Source organism: Etheostoma spectabile, chromosome 7 (genome assembly GCF_008692095.1).
Source record: "Etheostoma spectabile isolate EspeVRDwgs_2016 chromosome 7, UIUC_Espe_1.0, whole genome shotgun sequence".
Lineage (NCBI taxonomy): Eukaryota > Metazoa > Chordata > Actinopteri > Perciformes > Percidae > Etheostoma > Etheostoma spectabile.
The window spans coordinates 19,254,555-19,275,018 of record NC_045739.1 but is presented as its reverse complement, the minus strand read 5'-3'; the positions used below and the strand labels follow the sequence as shown (position 1 = coordinate 19,275,018).

The following is a 20,464-nucleotide window of genomic DNA, read 5'->3' as shown; positions in this document are numbered from 1 at the left end:
CACACACACACACACACACACACACACACACACACACACACACACACACAACCTGCTGCTCTCTTTGTCTCTCTTGCTCTTTCACATAAAGACACTCTCTGGCCTCTTTAGTATTCTGATGGGGTTTGTGATTCTCTGTCAACATTTGACTCCACAAGCGGTGGGGATCAGACTCATACAGAGAGAGGCCAACCTCCCAGGGATCACCACTGCAGAGGACTGTACGTACGGATTACTTGGACAAAGAGACAGACTGACAGAATGGCATGTAGACGGACACCAATTCTCTTTATACCTGTAGTTATATAATCTTTGACCTTAAATGATCTGTGTTGTCAGATACAATAACTAACTGCAAGAAAAAATCCTATGAACTGTAGCACAAGTGTCTGACCCCATCTCCTGTCCCTTTGAGATACGGTGGCCTGTAAATGTCACTAAAGAGACAAATAAACTCACTAATTACAACAGAGGCCTTTCTAAAAGCTGTGCAGATATATAGTAGGGTTGTTTTGTGCTACGAGGGCAGTAACATTTTTACTTATAGCCCCTTTAACATTCATCTCACATCCAGTTTGCTTCTGGATACGATTCAGCCAGAGTACATTTATGCCTGACATTAAAATGGGACTGCGGTATACACAGTGAAATTGGATTTCTCTTTCCCTCGCTCAAATGCAGATTGTGCCCTTTACGTCCTTCAAAACTGACAGTAAACATCTCATCTTGCTTGTTGTTCAGCCAACACTTGTGAAGTGCCCCCCCCCCCTTTATTTTAAAGTATTTTACAGTCAAAGCCGTCTGTTGGCAGTTTGATTTGTTTCATTTCTGTCTTTAGTTGGCTTTATGTGGATTGGAATTGTTTTACATTAACTATTTAGGCCACCTCAGGCTGCTGGGAATACAGGAGGTGACATCACGCACACACCCTTGCTCAGAGAAATAAATGATATGCACCGGTGCAGTGGTATCCTGATAGCAATAAAGTTGATAAGTAGTGGAGCTTGTGATCAAATGCTGAATATCTCAACATGCTCAGACGCTACAAGGGTACTAATGACTCAAACCTCTAGTGGAGGGTGAATGGCGAGTGCTCCGCTTCCACCACATCTGCCTGTCAAGTGTCCTTGAGCAAGGCACTTCAGTGTGTCTGGTGCAGGTTATTATTGTCCCTACTGTGGTCACACCTTCAAGGTGGACTACAAATATCCTAACACTGTGTTTTCTCCACTCTAGTGGAAGCTCCCAGCTGTTAGCTTAGTGCTCATGCTAACATCTCACATCTGTTTCCATGAGCCCAACTCACACTTCAATTAACTCATAATACATTGAAAAGAACAGAATGCCAGCTGACCCAATGCCCAGAGAGCAGTGTCCAGCACAGCCCCTTTGGCTGTACCAAAGAGACAGACAGGATGTTACTCCTCACTTTCAAAAGGTGTAGTTATGTTATGTTTGGTAATGATAGTCAATACAGGAAACATGCACAACAACATTTTTATTTATTCGTTAGGTTTTCATTTGTCTTTTAAAGTGTTGTTAATGGCCTCAAATGAACGATTTCTTTCTGCCATTGACCGACATATTTTGGCTTGTTTTTCCAGCCCCTCTGCTGTCAGGAGACAGGGTCAGGGTGGTGGTCCAGCACAGGGGGGCAGAGGACACGAGCTCTCCCTCACAGCTGTTGCCTGGCTCCGACTCAAAAAATCACGAGTGAAATAAAAAAAAAAACTGCATTAACTCTGCTACCGTGTGTTTATTTACATATAGGTACACCTACATGTACGCCTAAGAGATTGCAATATAAGCCTATAGTTTACTATTAGGTGTACAAATATGTCAAGGATGTATACATTAAATAAACTTCAGCTGGAATCCGGTTTATTACGGAAACAATGTTGACCGGAAGAGGATATCTGCGCTCATACCTGCGCTGGTTTCTACGTTAGGTTGAGAAATGAGGGCCAGTGTGTTTTGATTAATAACACCGAATGTAAACATCAACTTTGGTCTGTAGAAGAAAACTCCATAAGGCACCTTTAAGAGCAGAGTTATATGTGAAAGCAGGGATTTAGAAGGGTGTTTATGTGTGACAAAGAATAAGTATATCCATTTCTATTCTTAGAACCCTGATTCAGATCAGAAGGAAAAACTCCTATGTGACTAATTGGTTGAAGGCAGATTACAGAAAGCTTCTCTTAGTGCAAGCAAACAAACAGTAGCTCCTCTGAATTGTAAGATTTGTGTCTATTAACATGACAATGTCTTATTGTTCAATGGGACTCTAACAAGTACACAGCAGTATTCACTTGTGAATTCTGAGCTCTTCAAGACCATAAACATTCTGAAGATGCAATTAAAAATGGACGCTTCCTGTTTGGTGGACGTGACTTTAAACCGGGTTTCCACTTACTATACACGGGGGTGAGCAAATTAATTAATGAATTTCATTATTTTTCATGCCTTTAAGGAGCTGCTAATCCACCTAACACACTTTTATCAGTATCAGTTTCATTGGAAAGTTTTTGTATTACATCTTGTTCTAAATTGTGTTTTAGAGGTGTGTGTGTGTGTGTGTGTGTGTGTGTGTGTGTGGTGTGTTGTGTTTGTGTGTGTGTGTGTGTGTGCAGGCTGCTCCTATTAGCCATCCCTGGTTTGCCAGCCCACCACAGCCATCATTTTCATAATGGAGATAATATTAATGTGCTTTCCCCTCCTCTATCTCTGCCTGCCACTCTCCACCTCCTTTATCTCTTGTTCTCTCTATCTTCTTCTATCCCCTCCTACACTGTTCCTACGTGCATTTGGAGCTTAAGTCTACTGTGCATCTACCTCTTGCCACTTTCTCCCTTGCTGTCTTTTTCTTCCTTGTCTCAGTGGCGATGTTAAGGCAGCAAACTTCAGCCTGGGAACGCTTTGAAATGAACACTTGCTGGCTTCCTTGAAAGCATTTACAGAAAATATGCGTGAGCTTGTCTGTGTTCTTGGAGAGCACCATGCCACCATGTACAGTATCCAGTTATCCATGGCATTGTGTTAGCACAATGTAAAAAGGTGAATTTTCCTTATGCAACCTATGCAAAGTGCTTGCCAATTGTGTGTTTAACATTTGAGGTACAGGAAGAGGAAAATAAGAATGAGACAATATATTAGAGTTATTAGGAATTTGAATTGCCGAATAGTCCTTCAGGTCCTTAAAAAAGCCGGAGTTAACCCACCGCTTACTAAAAACATCGGAACTTTCCAAGCTGCAGCAGCGATAATGGGCATTAGTTTAAAATGTAATGCTACTTTGACGTCATACAGCCTCAGAATGACTTGACCAAATAAAGTGACAAGCCGGTGGAATCTACGTCCTTCATCCGTGTATACTTTTTGTTCCAATAGGGAATTGTTAAACCTTCGTGAACAGACAAGGCAGAAAAAAGGAGTCAAATGCCAAGGTTTTAACTTTTCTCTGACGGATTAAATCATTTTTTTTGTCACTTTAAACCTTTTCCAAATCAAATGGTTACCTGGCAGGGGAGGTTGGTAGAGAGTTTATGGAGAGGCTTGTTGCTTGTTTATCAACAGAATACCATTATACTCAATGGCCAACACAACTTATTGGCTCTTTATGGTTTTGGAAATCTAGATCATAATAATAATATTAAAAATAACAATGTATACTTTATTAATCCCACAAAGCAAAGTGCTTTATCTTGAGCTGTGTGCTGTTGGGACATGGCTTAAATGGGAATCATAACTCAAATCCTATGTAATATTGCCTCATTTACACAAAATATTTTGGCTCAATTAAACTCAGCCCATTTTTGCTACCAGGTACTTTTCTCCATTTCGTTTTCCATTGCGGATAGTATCCCCCCATTGTGAGTAGGATTCTCAGCTGATTGCCATAACAACGTGTGTTAAACTGCTGTAACATCATCTTCAATGCGACACTGGCTCCATCCTTTCGTGCTACCAAACAGAGGAACGTAATAATCTATGGCGTACGAGATTAGGATGTAGTTTTGCAGTTTTTTCTTTTTTTCTTTTTTTAATTTGGGTTGAGTGAAAGAAAAAAATGTGCAAGTGACGATTCTTTATGCACAATCAGTTGCCTGCAGTGTTTTAATTCCATCTTTTAGTATTGGCTCAGCTCGGTTGGAACTTTGACTGCGGTGGTACCAAAAAAAGGAACCAGGTACTATTGACAACTTTTGATAATCAAAAACCAATAAAGAGCGAGTACCATGCAGAGGAAATGTGGTCTAGAGGAGAGAAAATCCTTTGATTGCCCCACTTGACATGAGGGGAAATGATAAGTGCAATCAGTCCTCATCATCTCTTTCTATCTGTTTTTTTACTGTTGCCAATCTGAATTTTGAGCGCAGTTATGTTGGCCTCCGCAGCATGATATAATCATACTGACCTCATGTGATTTAATGCAATCAGCCCTCACAGCTTGTGTAAAATTATTTTGTTCTTTTTCTAAGGAAATGGGGTATGATTCTGTGGAAATGATCCTACAGCGTCGCCCCAGAATAATTCTGCAGGGAAATGATGAGGCGATGTCATTAAGAAGACGGTTGTGTATGAAAAGCGTTTGGCTCCTTCAGGGATTGTGGAGTGTGTTAATCATTGTGTAGAACAAAAAGGATTTGTAATAATGAAGGCTTCAATGCAGTTCCAGCAGAGGGGGGAAATCAGGGTTGATTCCCAGGTTGCTGTTTGACATATTTCTATGAAAATATACAATACTTTGTGTGTCCGTCTGCTATTTATACCTATGTTTACCACATGAAACTGTTTAAAAAGATGCCAAGGTTTATTTAGGTCGGGTAGAATCTATCTCTGTTGATCCAGTTCGTTTGGTTGGGGCTTCCATGGCTTCCATGGATACATTGGCTTTAGCATTCTTGTCAGATTTATAAGTATAACCAAGTTTCCCTTAATATCTTAAGACATATTATGGTCATTTTATGATTTAATACAGCCAACATGTTAAATATTTCTCCTTAATAACCATAATCCACTGTGAAATGATGGCATTTACCTAGTTTTGTTTCAGTTGCACTTCTACAAAGTTAAAGGCACACATATTTCATTACTTTGGCGTAATGTCTGAATTTCTACCATGGACTCTGTAACATATTTTTGTGGAAAAAATGCCTTGATTACCTTGTTTCAAACCATTCTAGTGTGGTATAGAAAGCCTGCAAGAAGACTTAGTTCAATTTGTGCCAATTCTCATTAATATTCAATGAGCTCAGCTGCTTGACTCTGATTGGCTAACAGCTAGCCAATGAGAGCCTGTCTATCAGCATCCTTTACTAAGCGCAACTGGGAGAACTCATGAATAGTAATGAGCTCAGGCAACATGACGCCAGACTGACCAGCTGTTGTAATTGGCCTGATTTCTCCACTTTCGACAGAGGTAGCTGTTCATTTTCACATTCACAACATAACACAAATACATATGGATTATTTCAAAAAATGCAAGTAAAAACGGTGGTGTGTGGCTGAGCACCTTTAAGACATGACAAAGTTATTATTTTTAATCCAAATTAAGCTCTCTCCAGTTTGCACAATCAAGGATTTGTATTAATCTGAAGCAGCCTCCCTGTCTGCGATTTCCATGTAAATTTCTCCTTTTACCCCTCTTACCCTTTTATTCCATTCCACTCTGTTTCTCTCTCTTTTCTTTGATCAAGTGTTTTATCCCCTTGTGTTTTCTGGGATGCCAAGCTTGACTGTTTGGCAGTGGCCTTCCTTTTAAATGGTGTTTCTATTTCTCTTCTGTCACAGATCACTGGCCAGAGACTGGACTGGCAATGGAGGCTTCCACACCACGCACCACTCATACATTTCCCAATGATGCTCATTGAAAAGGTGATTTTCTGCCTGTCTGGAAGAATAAGACAGCTCGGCACATCTCCTGAAATGAATACAGCAAGACTGAGCCCTTAAGACCAGGATGTTATGTACGAGGTGTAATTTTAATTGTATCACTAAGGGGGTTTGTTTCAGGATTGGCAAATTAGCTGATTTTGTTGCAGGAAAAAAAACTTTTTGTCCGGTTGTATTACTTTGAGCACAACATGCTGTGTGAATCTAATTTATTTAAACTGCAGACACATTTAATAGTATGTCAATACATAGACATATGACATTACTGAAAGTGTTAACCAATACAGAGATTGGACACAATAACATTACACACTTGTACTGTATAATGCAGATCAACACAATAACCCAACAAACAATGGCCTCAAAAATGACCAAAGTATTTAATCAACACTTCTCTGATACAGTGTCAACAAAATTTGAACATTCTTAACTTCACAAAAGAAGCATTTATTACACAGCTGTATTTCCCCTGTACTAACCCTTAGGCCTACAAGTATGAACATACCTTCAGACAGTACACTTGTGAATATATACGTTTGTCAGAAAATTGTGTGAATCCTTTTAACATATGAGGACCCTCTTCTCCCCTGCCTGCATACATCTAAGGTACATCTAAGGTAAAACAGACGTGCATCTGTTTTACCTGCTATTGTGACTTGACCCACTGGCTTGTGGGTTGTATAACACTGAATTACTATTGCAAACAAATGCAAATGTGAGCTGTTGTTGTCCATACTCATGTGCCTCCTTGTGTCACAGACTTTTGAGTTGTAACAGCTGGTATCCTCTGAGGCAAAATTGGACTGGAAAATCTGAAGAAAGCCCAAATTAACTACATTGTTATTTGTTCACAAATATGTTTGTGTGTATTTAGGTCTGTTTTTTCTGTTTTATTGTCATTTTATATAATGTCGCTTTTGTGAAGCACTTTGTGACCTTGCTCTGTGAAAGGTGCAATACTAAATAAACTATTTACTAACTTAGGCTACTTCCTTACATATTTTAGGATAAGTAGCCTACATTTCTGATCTGAAATCTTGCTGAAGCTCTTCTGTGCATATGTTGTAAGATTTTTATTAAAATGTAAAGGATGAAAAGATGAAATCGGTATTAGGTGGATCATTTTTTTTTTTCTAGCTTCACAAAAATATATTACGGTAATAGTTTATAAATTGTGATCTCACATTTACGGCAGTAGCTATCTTGCGACGACAGGAAACCAAGTTGCTGGTTTACTGGTTTACGGCAAGCATGTGTGTGGTGGAAAGCTTGTTGTGTTATTTGTAAAGCAAACTGCTCTGTTGTGCGCTCTGGTTTTACTTCCTAAACTTAAGAAAAATATTCTAACGTTTAGGTTTTTAACCCGGTGACATGGATGTTGGAGAGCTCCTAAATTATCAGGTAACGTCAGACATCTTAGTCCGCTCACCGATGTTGGGGAACTCTTAACTTGTCTCTTGTAGCATTGCTAGCAGTTAACGTTACCGGTGGCTGGTAGCGGGCTTTAGTTAGTCTCATTATTTACATTGTTGTGTCTGTTTACGTTAGTTAGTTAACCGCCGGTGAATTGCATAAAGTTACCTTTGTGCAGCGCTGCATGGCACGAGACCAAAGTAACTCTAGTTTTCGTTTCTCGATAAATAACGTTAGCACTTAAAGCTAGCGTGCTAGCTGGACAGTTTGTTAGCTAAGTTGTGTGGCAGCAAATAATGAATAGAGAGTCTACGACACTAAGTTACACCGGTGCTAGCTATTATTGCATAAATTAAAATCACAAGACAAACACGTAACGTTATGCATTTATACACTGCCTGGGGGTTAGTTCGGTTACGTCCCTTCTTGTGTGCCAAAAACCATTCTCGTAATTGATGCAGTTTTGTTGATTAACATACTAGACCTAGCTACATACTTAACATCAAATGATTCATTGAAAACGTCCGGATGCAGTTTCCTTATTGAGTTTCGGTGGTCTTGTTTGCTATGTTCTGTCATTTCAGGTTCATGGAAATACTTGTGCGACATAACGATGCATCTTATTACTTATCTCAAATTAATTTTCATGTAAGAAATGTTTAGTTTAATTTATTAGTTCACAATGTCGTGGACAGTCCCCTTTTATTAACTGTACAGTAAAAGGAGCAACTTTAGCTAGTCCCAGTCTGTTGTCAATAGGCTTCCTATAGTAGTGGTTGAAACAGTTAAATAATACACTTTACATTTATGTATGTATCCTTTAATAGTCCCACAAGGGGAAATTACAATTTACACTGTTATTCCACACAGGCCTGAATTACACACACATGCTCAGTACCTATACATGCACTAATGGAGAGATGTCAAAGTGAGGGGGCTGCCCATGGAAAGGCGCCCCGAGCAGTTGGGGGTTCAGTACCTTGCTCAAGAGCAACTTGGCAGTGCCCAGGAGGTGAACGGGCATCTCTCCAACTACCAGTCCACCACCATACTTTGGTCCATATGTAGAGGTCAACCAGCGACCCTCCGGTTACCAACCCAACTCCCTGCGGACTGAGCTTCTGTACTTTAAAGTTTCACAAAATTTTAAATGAGCTACACCTTAGTCATTTCAAGAGCTCAAAGCAAACCTCTATGTAAATTATATGCTTTTCCAAACAGACCAAATTCCTGTGGACAATCATTTCATTTACCATCTCCTTTCTTCTCAGCCTGATAGAGGAGCAAAGCGTCCCAAGGAGGAGGATAAAGGGGCAGCGGGCGGAGATGAGGACTCCAGAGGAGGGAAGCAGCAGAAAGGGCTAAGTGCCAGGGAGTTGGCCAGATACCGGGAAGCAGGATTAGGACTGGAAGGAGGGGGTGACATGAGAGAGGCTGAGGATCTTGTTTTGGACAAGAAGAAGATCCTGGAGAAACTGATGGACCAGGATGAAGAAGAACCTGAGGTGGGTACAAATTTTTAAATGATACTTTCTCAAGCCTTTATTTGCAAATGTCTTCCTCTCTTATTCATATTTGTAAACAACTGTATTTCACGATTGAAGAGCAGCACAATTTGTTACAGGAATTACTTGTCACTGTCAGCTCACAAAAAAATTAACATGAGCACACACTATTTACATTATTTTCACTCTTATGTCTCAGTATGGTATATTATAGCTATAAGTAGCATTTATACAATTATAACTACTTTTATTATGCCTCGGGAGGTGTTGTTATACAGGTGTTGTTGATATTATATTACATACTGTAAATTATGTCATTGTGGATTTTGTTGACACTGTCCATATTTTTGATTTCATTAGTGAGGAAATATCACCATATCTAATGCAGCATTGGGCTACTTGTCTGCACGATGATATAGGAATACGTTAGCAATATTTTATATACATTTTTTTCCCTTCCCAATACCAATTTCGATACCTCAACTCTTGTATCGGCCAATAAGGAGTAGCAATCCAATACCAGTGTGTTTTGCTATCATTGTTATATTGCCTTGCTCGAGTTAAACCCTTTGTGAAACAAGAAAACATAAACATACAGAGAATGAATGCCATAGAACTTTATTTTATTATCTAGTGTGACGCTTTTCAGACATGACTACCACAAATACTGATAAAAGCAAATAGTTATATTTTCTCCAGTGTCTCTCCGACCTCATTTCAGCTAATTAGTGCTTACCTCATATGTCGTCTCGGCAGATTTGTAACCATTTTGACGGACAAACGCACAGTTACAGGTTGAGATGCACCGATTGATCGATTGGCTGGTGACCGGAAATGGCTGATTTTCACGTGATCAGCCATGACTGGCCTGTCAGTCTGACATATGATGATTATATGCCGGTCAAATTCTGTAAATAAATAACATTGTTAAGGCCACTATACATAATACATAGGAATTAAATATAGGCTAGCCAATAATAACAATAAACCAACTATTAATTACGTTATCTTAATGCAGTGTAACTACTCTAGCATGTTGTAAAAATGCACATAAAATACAAACGTGAGCAAGGGTGTTCAGCAATCACCATTATATTGAATCAACAGCCACGTCCAACTTAGCTAGCAGGTGAAGAACACAAACAACCAAATCACCAGCTCACACGGATGCACACACACAATCTCCACTGGTTAGTTATCCCTCTAAGTCTTTTTTTTCTTTTATTTTTTCTTTCTCTCACTTTTCTGTCGGATGGCGCACATGTCCATTCGTGGTGTGAAGCGTGTGTCAGCACTATTCTCTGACATGCACTCTTAGCAATCACTGCTTATAAAGAGCCTTTTGTACAAATGCATTACCTGTTTTCCCTGTTTTCATACAGAATTTTAGTTTGCTAAATATATTACATTTTTTAAGTTGGATATTGGATGTGAAAAGCAGGAAATGGTTCTTCTATAACATGGCACTTTAGATGTGTGTGAATTTCCCAAACCAGGAGTCATTTACATAGTTCTATTTTGTAGCAATTGATTATCTGTTAACATTTTACACCTATTAAAGAAAAGATGGAAAATTGGAAAAATAAATATTTGTGTGTGCTGTAAAGTGATTAGAAAAAATCAAATCAGAATCAGCTCAAATTGGTATCTGCAGGTCAAACTCAATGAAAAAAACAAACAGAAATTGTCCATTGGTGCATCCGTAATTACAGGTTAATTAAAAAATAAATGTAACAGACAGGAATTACGGGTGGGGGAAAAATCAATACAACATAGTATGTTGATATCAGCAATACAGTATCCATGCACAGACGCCAAGTATCAATCTAATAATATATATGTTTGTCTCCTTAACAATCCCTTTATTTATATATATATATACACACACACACACACACACACACACACACACACACACACACACACACACACACACACACACACACACACACACACACACTGGTGCTCATAAGTTTACATGCCCATGATTAAGTTGACTAAAAAGAGGAATAAAAAAATTGTCTTTTGTAAATAGATCTTAATGCCTTAATTAAAACAAAAGGAAAAATCCAACCTTTTAAGGACACCAATTTTCTTTGTAAATGAATAATAAAACCAGGCCAATCTCTATGTATGGTATGTATTTACAAAAGATGAGTATTTTATTCCTCTCTAGTCAACTTAAGCATGGGCATGTGAACTTATTAGACACCACTGTATATAATTGAATTGAGATGAACAAATAGATGTTGACAAGGTTTCCTTTTGGGGACATCATTTCAAATTGTGAAAAATTTGAAGTTGAAAGAAAGATAATAAGTTGCAATAATATTGCATCCTGACATAATGTGAGGCCTCTGGTGATTCCCACCCTTAACATAAATACCTTTCGTCTGTTTTCTTGTGAGATAGGGAAAAGGTCATGGAAGATTCATGCCAAACGCCTGTACCAGGAAAGTTCCACTGTGATTGTTTCTGGAGATGCAAACCCGTTGGCAGTACCAGTGTTGCCATATTATCTATACCATTAGAAAACTGAACATTTTTTATCATGGTCTCATTATCCTGAGACTGCAGCCTTTTCAAGTATTCACTGTGTCAAGCGTTACTCAGAGCAAAGTGCTGCACTTTTCCATAATTTCAGACAATTGTAACTTCCTAACCTGCCATTATGTGTCCCAACACTTTACAGGCTTTTAAGCCATCAACAGGTCAAACACATTCCCTTTCCATTAAAAACCTCTCACATTCACCCTGACTGTAGGAAACTTCTGGCTATTCCACTCCACCCGCATGTAATTAGGGTGACCCATATGTCTCTTTATTGCAGCATTGGCCTCAATTAAATCCTTTTCTTTCTTTCTCTCTGTCTTCCCATAAATGTTTTCCTCTCTTCTCTCTCCTTCCCCTAATCAAACAGGCGGAGCCGGTGGATGAGAGTTCAGTGAAGAAAATGATCCTGACCTTTGAGAAAAGGTCGTACAAAAATCAGGAACTAAGGATTAAGTTTCCAGACAACCCAGAGAAGTAAGCCCATTACTGTCAGTTCACAATGATTTGCTGAGAATTGAAATATTGTATGAATTAAGACTTTTTACATGGATTTACCAATGTTTATTACAGTTTTTCTCAGATGCTTTAACACATTTTTGGTAAATTTATACTGTGTGTCTCATAGAGCTGCAATGATTAGTCTACATTTGTGGATGCATAATTTCATTTTCGATGTGTTGTTCCAGATATGTTCTTAAGGGTCAGGCTTTGGACTGCAACCAAACGACCATTTTTTGCGAGTAATTTTTAGTAGTAATTTTTTTTTTGCAAACCTTTTTTATTTTATGTTGAAAAGGAGGAGTTAGCGAGTCTGCCAGAGTTGGCCAATGTGTGTGAGAGGGAGAGGGTCCATGAGTGATAAGTTACTGCGTGGGTAGGTAACGTCATACTGTTATATAGTTAGATACCCCCCTTTCCTTGGACGTCTAATTACATAGTTATGGCTATTTCAGTGTAAACAAAAAATCTAATTTGCTATGGAAGCTTAAGTTATGTTAAGGCAGAGACAGGACAACTAGGTGATAGTCACAGGTGTACAGACTTGAGCAGGTGAGGTGCACATGCACTTGAGCCCGATACAGGAGCCCCGCCTAAAGGAAGCTCGAGATTGAGGGCGTGACAAAAATAATTGTTGACTAATTGGAGAAAAAAAAAATCAACAGATTAGTCAACTACCAAAAACATCATTAGTATCAGCCCTAATGTCTTATTATATAATAACCAAATAGCTCTATTGCACTTAATGGTTTAATGGTTACATACAACGCTGAGATGCTAACCAAAATGTCTTGCTCCTTAAACCAGGTTCATGGAGTCGGAGCTGGATCTGAATGACATCATCCAGGAAATGCACGTGATCGCCACAATGCCAGACCTCTACCACCTGCTGGTGGAGCTAAATTCCGTCCACTCACTGCTGGGCCTTCTCAGTCATGAAAACACAGATATCCTTTCAGTTATGGATGGATTCAGACAGTCCGTCAGTTTCAATCAATTCACATAACGTTTGGTATTACACATTGGTTTTCAGAAAATAAGTTTGGAGATATTTCGTTATTTTCTTGTCAACAAATCCCATGAGAGACCAACAATGACTACAAAGTAGTGCCTGTGCAGCCAAAGCCTAAAATGGCGTACAGAGTTTTCCCAAGCTTTGTGGAAGACTTCTATGCACATATTTAGCTGGTGGATTTAGGCAGCCTTCCTCAAAACATGTTAAGTTTTTCAATTTAAAAAAATTGATGTGATTGGGGGATTTAGTGTTTTTTGTGGGGTTTTGCGTCTTTTTGTAGTTGTGTTGTGTCTCTTTTTGGTCATTTGTGTTTTCCTGTGGGGTTGCTTTGAGTCTCTGTTGTCATTTAGCGTTGGTTTGTGTCCCTTTTGTGGTTGTTTTGCATCTCTTTTCATCATGTTGGACAGTTATTATTACCATCTCTGTGTCTTAACATTGTAAAAGCTAGAGCAGATAATAAAAAAATCACTCAAAAAGCTTAAAGACTAAACTTGCTAAGAAAGTCCATTAGGGACAAAATACAATTATTACTGCTCGGGTGCTGCACCCAAACTATATATTTGCAGGGAAAACCCTGGCGTATTAATCTTTTTCAAGCGATTTTTGGATACCCGGTGGAATATTCCAACACAAGCTTATTGTCCTTAGCCTGAACTACATGTTGCCATAGCAGTGGTGGACCTGCTGCAAGAGCTGACAGATATCGACACGCTCCAAGAGAGCGAGGAGGGAGCTGAGGTACTCATAGATGCTCTGGTAAGTTCAGGATTTACATCATTCTTGGATGGTATTGATGAAGCAGCTATTTGTGTAGTCAATACTAAAGTTCCTGGGCTCCGGCATCCAAACCAGACAGAAGGGATTGATTAATGCCTTTAATGCTATTAATCAATCAAGGCCAGCGTCCGTCTGTTTTTTGATATATTGATTGATGTTGTATAATCATTGTTTTTCATCTGCCGAAGAGATCACTAACAGATTATTAAATTAGAATTATGTTAATTAAAAAAACTAATTTGTTAAACTTTGGGAGCCTACTATAACTTAACTAACTGTGTGCATTCTGTTATGGTTACATTCTTATTAATGTATCTTTCCACTCTTTTTAGCTATATACTAGTGTGAGTCGTTGTGGCAATGAAATAGATCTGAGATTTTACAAAGTGACAAGGACATGGTCAAAGGGAGAAAAAAGTATTTTTAAATTGTAATGTCAACCATATGCTTATAGCATCTCCTCTTAATACTTTTTAGTTATCTATCTTTAGCCCCCCCCCCCTCCGACTGTGTCTGTTGGCATCAGCTCTATGTTTGACATCTTCTTTGTCTGTCCTCTCTGTACTTTTAGCCATCTTTTGTATTTTGTTTTGTCGATGAGCCTGTCTCGGCTGTCTATGAACCAGGGACTATTTTTGATACCCCATTATGTGAGCTGACATTTAGAGTGACACAGACAAAGGTCAAACTGCAATAATGTGCTGATATTCCTTTAATGGAGGACAGAACTGTGTGCAGCGGCTCCTTCAGAGCCATCATTATGACACTTCATCAAAGAATCTGTTGGCTTGAACGTAGAACGTTTTTGAGCCAGGCTACATCCCAGTGGCATTCATCAGGGCAGTGTTTTCTTGCTACAATAACTGACCTGTTTTACATGATGTTTCACGGGTCTTTGAACAGTCTAATTATATATATTTTACTCTTTAATTCCATAGTAGAGATAATACAGTGAGGCACACAGTGATTATATGAATTAGAAAAATAATGATTTGTATGTTAGGTGACACATTATTTAACCGTTAACCGCAACCAACAACTTGCATAATAATGGCTGGCTTCTTTTAAGACAGAGCAGAGCGTTGTCAGAGCTGAGAAAATTTCAGCCTTTTAGTTTACCACTGGACTGACCTGGACTGAAGGACACAGAAAAGAGGAGGCATAGTGTATTGCTGTGTATGCAGTTGCTTGCTCCAAACCATAGCACTCCGCTATTCGTCACCAGTTCCAAAAACACATCTATACACCGCTTTATTGTTGGACTGTTCAACCTGAATGTGCTTAAGGATGCAAGCAAAACTCTGAATGTAGCTAGCGCAGTAGAGCATCTGACATTGTAGTGGCAATAACATTGCACATAATTAGATTTGCCTTTCCAATACAATAAAATATATCGTTAGTTGAAATATTGTAATGTCATTTTCTACTTAAAAGATGGAATAACGGCTCGAGAACACATCTTTCTGAGCACATCATGAGGTTTTTTTTCTTTTTGTTAACTAGATGGCTGGTAAGTATTTGACAGGAGTGTGTGTGTGGTGTGTGTGTGTGAGATGTGAAATAGTAGCTCAGGTGGCTCCATAGTGCTCACAGGATAAAGGTATTATATAAATGGAGTCCATTTACCATGCAATGGAGCGCCACCACACTCTTCTTTACAGCTGCTTCCAAGGGAAACGGTTTCAGGGCAGCAGGGCTTGGTTGAATCCATTTCTCTTTCCTCTTTGCTGTAAGCGCCAGCTCCTCTGTCCTTGTTGCCAGAAGGCCAGGTGTTATCCTTGATAAGATGAATTAAAATGATCCACAATGGTCTCTTGTGGCTCATAAATCTGTGTTGACTGTCGTCCTCTCTCATCCGTAATAGTACTTTTATTCAGCCAGTCGGCACCCCGCAAGCTCTGTTTGGCTATGAGTCTCCAATCTTGACTTTACTGATAACACTTAGACACGTTCGGAGAAGCTCAGTCAGGAACCAAGTTTCTTCTGCCAAGACTGAAGCTTAAAAGTGAACATTCACATTGTCATCCCTGCCTCTGCATTATTTTCTCTTTGTGAAACGAACTTCTTAGTTTTCTTCTCAATCATCACATAATGTTGCAAAATACAAAGATAAGTATTCAGTTGACATACTTCCAAGGCACTGGAAAACATTGAAAGTGGAGACAATTAAAAAATGGTACTGTTCTTCTTTTATAAAGATAATAAAATGACACCCAACTCCAACATACTTCATATTACACAGTAGTCATGATGAGATGGGGAAACATGTTTGTGGGTTGAGTGATGTTGTGTACCTTTCATTTTAATGCAAGATGAGCTTCATAAGTGTCACTGAGTGTTACATAGAGCTGGGTATCGTTTATCTGGGTGTGGTAAAAAATTTAGCCCACGCAATGAATTTGAAATGAAATCATTGAGATGAATTTGTTGTGAAGACTTACAGTTTTAATTTGAGGGTTATATATCACAATTGAAGGAAGGGTTTGGGAATTACACACATTTTCATACATAGTCCCCTTATTTTAAGGTACCTAAAGTAATTGGACAATTGAGTGAACAGTTGTTTCATGAGCAGGTGTGGCCTATTCCCTCATTTTTTCATAATCAATTAGGTAGATAAGATGTCTGGAGTTGATTTCAGGTGTGGCATTTTCATTTGGAAGTTGTTGCTGCAAATCCACAACATGCGGTCAAAGAAGCTCTCAATGCAAGTAAAGCAGGCCATCCTTAGGCTGTGGTAAAAGAAAAATCCATTAGAGAGATAGCAGAAACATTAGGAGTGGCCCTATCAACAGTTTTGTAAATTCGGAGAAAAAAGGAACGCATAGGTGAGCTCAGCAATACAAAAAGGCTCGGACGTCCACGGAAGACATCGGTTGATGATCGCAGGATCCTTTACATGGTAAAGAAGAACTTCTTCACAACATCTTGTGAAGTAAAGAATACTCTCCAGGAAGTAGGCTTATCATTATCCAAGTCTACATAAAGAGAAGACTTCACAAGAGCAAATACAGAGGGTTCACCAAGGTGCAAACCATTCGTAAGCCTCAAGAATAGAAAAGCCAGATTGGAGTTTGCCAGAAGACATCTAAAAAAGCCAGCCCAATTCTGGAATAGCATTCTTTGGACCAATGAAACTAAGATCAACCTGTAGGAGAATGATGGGATGAGAAAAGTATGGAGAAGGCTTGGGACGGCTCTTGATCCAAAGCACACCACATCATCGATAAAACGTGGTGGAGACAGAGTATATGGCATGGACATGCATGGCTTCCGGTGGCACTGGGTCACTAGTGTTTATTGATGAAATGACAGAAGATGGAAGCAGCCGCATGAATTCTGAAGTCTATAGAGACCTTCTGTCTGTTCATATTCAGCCAAATTCAACAAAGTTGATTGGACGGCGCTTTACAGTACAGATGGACAATGACCCAAAACATATTTCAAAAGCAACCCAGGAGTTTTTCAAGGCAAAGAAGTGGAATATTCTACAATGGGCGAGTCAATCAACTGATTTCAATACAATCGAGCGTTTGTTCCACTTGCTTAAGACAAAACTTAAGGCAGAAAGACCTGCAAACAAACAACAGCTGTAGACAGCTGCAGTCAAGGCCTGGCAAAGCATCACAAAGAAGGAAACCCAACGCTTGGTGATGTCTATGGGCTCCAGACTTATGGCAGTCATCACCTGCAAAGGATTCTCAACAAAGTATTAAGAATGAACATTTCATTTATGATTATATTAATATGTCCAATTACTTAAGGTCCCCTGAAATAAGGGGACTATGTGTATTTCCTAAACCCTTCCTTCAATTGTGATATATAACCCTCAAATTAAAGCTGTAAGTCTTCACTAAAATTTCATCTCAATGATTTCATTTCAAATCCATTGTGTTAGGGCACAGATCCAGATTTGTGAAAAATTGTGTCACTGTCCAAACATTTCTGGACCTAACTGTAGAAGAAATCAACAGCACATTAATTTTAAAATCCTCAACTGGCCTGTCTCAGCTTGACCCAAAGCAGCTGATGGTGTCGCTGCAACTTAGCTGTCAAGTCACAGAGGCTGGTTTTAGAAGAGACTTGTTTCAACGGCCAATAGAGAAGTCAGCTGGTAAACTATATAAATAAAATGATATATGCTGTATGAACTAGCAGAGTTTTAGACGGAGCCTCAACGACCGCTCGAAAGCAAGGTAACGTTATATGGTGAAGAGAGAGAGTGACTGAAGAGAGGGAGCGCCCAGTGGCATTAGAACAAAGCCGTGAATCAGAGAAATAAAATGTGTTTTCATCTTTAGAAATTAAACTGTAGCAAGCATCTCACTATCAATAATGTTATCAACATTCATATTTACACAAAACAAATGATCTATGACGGAAGTGCATTGTGCAAAGAATGATTGCAATGGAGATGATACACTGTCTCGGTCTTGCCAGTAAAGTTGAATTCCGTTACTCTGATTGGTTGTAGGTCTATCCAATTGAGTGCAGAGGCATTTTTGTTTGAAACACGCCCCATAATCACAGCCCAATGGAGCAGTATCAGACTCATATTCTGACTTGAATCTTGAGTCTGACCACCACAGGCTAGTAAAAATGTGTCATAACACTGAACTTTATCTTTCTGTGTCTGTAGTTGGAGGGTCAGGTGGTGGCCTTGCTGGTGCAGAATATGGAGCGGCTGGATGAACAGGTGAAGGAGGAGGCTGATGGCATCTATAACACACTGGGTAAGGAGATGTACACCAAGGCCTTGACATATGTTGCTGTTTGTCCGGAAGCAAACTGCCATCAACATAAACAGAAATTGTATTTTAGTTAATGTTGATTGAGTTTATAATTTCATCCCACCCACAATTTCACTGCCATATACTGGACTCATTGTAGACATAATAAAAGCAACACTCCATAATGTCATATCATATCTGTTTAAGTGACATAGTTATTTAGTTTAATCTGTAACCAGTTTTGACCAGGTTGGCTGGACTAAGCTACAGTAAAGGTATTGTGGACTATACGCAGTACGTTTTCAGCTATTGGCCTTTCATAAAAATGAGCTTAATTTTTCACCCTATACTACCAAACGGAGTCTTTGACCAGAAACTTAAGGGTGTAGGACCGACACAGAGCTAAAGTCATTCTACTGCCACCTGCCCAATGTACGCAAAAATACATCTGAATCGCACAGCTGAAAACTTGGCATACTGCTTTCAAAAATTCATCATGTTTTGAACTGAATCCAAGACCAGTTAAACTGACCAACAAAGCAGGTGCTAGGAATGAAATATGGAGACTGACACATTTTACATTCTTTGCAAGGTTTGATTGATTGATTGATTGATATCTTTATTTCGAACATGCAAGAGGAAGTATATACAAATAAAATTAAAAAAAATAATGATAAAAAGAAATAATAAAACAATGTTTAAAAACATTGGAGAGAAAAACAACAAAGTACCCTTCTTTCCTGTGTTAACATACCTCTATCACATGTGCGAAAAGGAGTAGGAAGAAGTAAAACTTATGTACTCCTACCCCTTTAATTCTTGCATTCCTTCAATTTACAATATTTATAATTCTGTTGCTATATATATCCATATATATATACACAAGGTTGAAAAGTATATGAAGTTAGTCGGTAAAGAAAAGAAAGCATCACAGTAGTTTTGTGTCTGTTCTGTGTTGGCCATCAAAGAACACAAGTACAAATCAACAATAGTATCAGAGTTTGGTATTGACAACTGTATGCACAGTCCTTCTAAGTCTTATTGCGCCCATCTATTTTTACATTCTTTTTGTTTTACAATTTCTGTCTTGTGTTCTGGTCGCTGTTGTCGGCCATGGTAAACAGAAGTCAAATAGTTTGGTTCATGATCGGTTCACACGGACTGCTATACATTTCTCAAAGTTAGGAACACATTCACACTGTTGAGAAGGTCATACAACCTGACACCACCACATCCACCACAGAGATTGGATTTACCCACACTTAGTGCAGTAGCTTATTGTAGCTATGGTGAAAAATGTTACTGTCACTTAACTTTTCAGTACGTTGGTACATGTTGTTAACATCACTGGCATTTTTTTACAATCACTAAATTAGCTTAAGAAAGCGCCCATATTCAGGTTCATAATTGTATTTTTAGGTTGTCCCAGAATAGGTTTACAAAAAAAACATATTTTTGCTGTACTGCACATTGGTGCAGTTCCTCTTTTCACCCTGTGTGTTGAGTTCTCTGTTTTAGCTACAGAGTGAGGCATCACACTTCTATCCCATTTTTACTTCAAGTCGCACATCTGCAGTAGCTAGGGACTAGCTAGAAGTTAATGCTGCTAGTGGTTAGCCACCTTGTTATCAATGGCAAAACACTGCTCCAACACACACCAGTTCACCCTAATCTACAAAAGAAATTGTATAGAACTACTTACTCGTCTGCAGGTATTCCACGCAAAATTGGAAGTGCAACCTTGTTTAGAAGAAGTCTCTCTGCTAATCCTGCCTTGTACTGACCAAAGTTACAAAATGTGTGTTGGCAGGATACATTCCACTAGGGCTACACGATTATGGCCAAAATTATAATCATGATTATTTTTTATCAATATTGAGATCGTGATTTATTATCACAGTTAGTTGTTGATTTTAACCAAAACAAATTCTATTGTCACGTAGGCTATTTATAACTGCTTTCACATCCATATTGTGCTAGAGATGTAGTCTTTTCTAGTCCAAGACTAAAAATCATAACAATCAAATCTCTGGATTTTTCGGCTGAATGGCAATACACAATATATACCTCTATTTTTTTAC

At 38.8% G+C, this 20,464-nt stretch overlaps 2 protein-coding genes across 3 annotated transcripts in view; both read left to right on the top strand.

The window, feature by feature from the left end:
- Positions 1 to 20,464, top strand: part of e2f1 (E2F transcription factor 1) — a 408,003-nt gene that overhangs the window by 59,114 nt on the left and 328,425 nt on the right. The window lies entirely within an intron of this gene.
- The window catches only part of ctnnbl1 (catenin, beta like 1), a 62,365-nt gene continuing 48,995 nt past the window's right edge, over positions 7,095 to 20,464 (top strand). For both annotated transcript variants that reach the window (XM_032520849.1, XM_032520848.1), the window contains exons 1-6: positions 7,095 to 7,293; positions 8,577 to 8,810; positions 11,731 to 11,837; positions 12,669 to 12,808; positions 13,535 to 13,632; positions 18,293 to 18,386. In XM_032520849.1, coding sequence (XP_032376740.1) covers positions 7,264 to 7,293; positions 8,577 to 8,810; positions 11,731 to 11,837; positions 12,669 to 12,808; positions 13,535 to 13,632; positions 18,293 to 18,386 — 703 coding nt within the window. In that variant the 5' untranslated portion in view covers positions 7,095 to 7,263. The remainder of the gene's footprint in view (positions 7,294 to 8,576; positions 8,811 to 11,730; positions 11,838 to 12,668; positions 12,809 to 13,534; positions 13,633 to 18,292; positions 18,387 to 20,464) is intronic.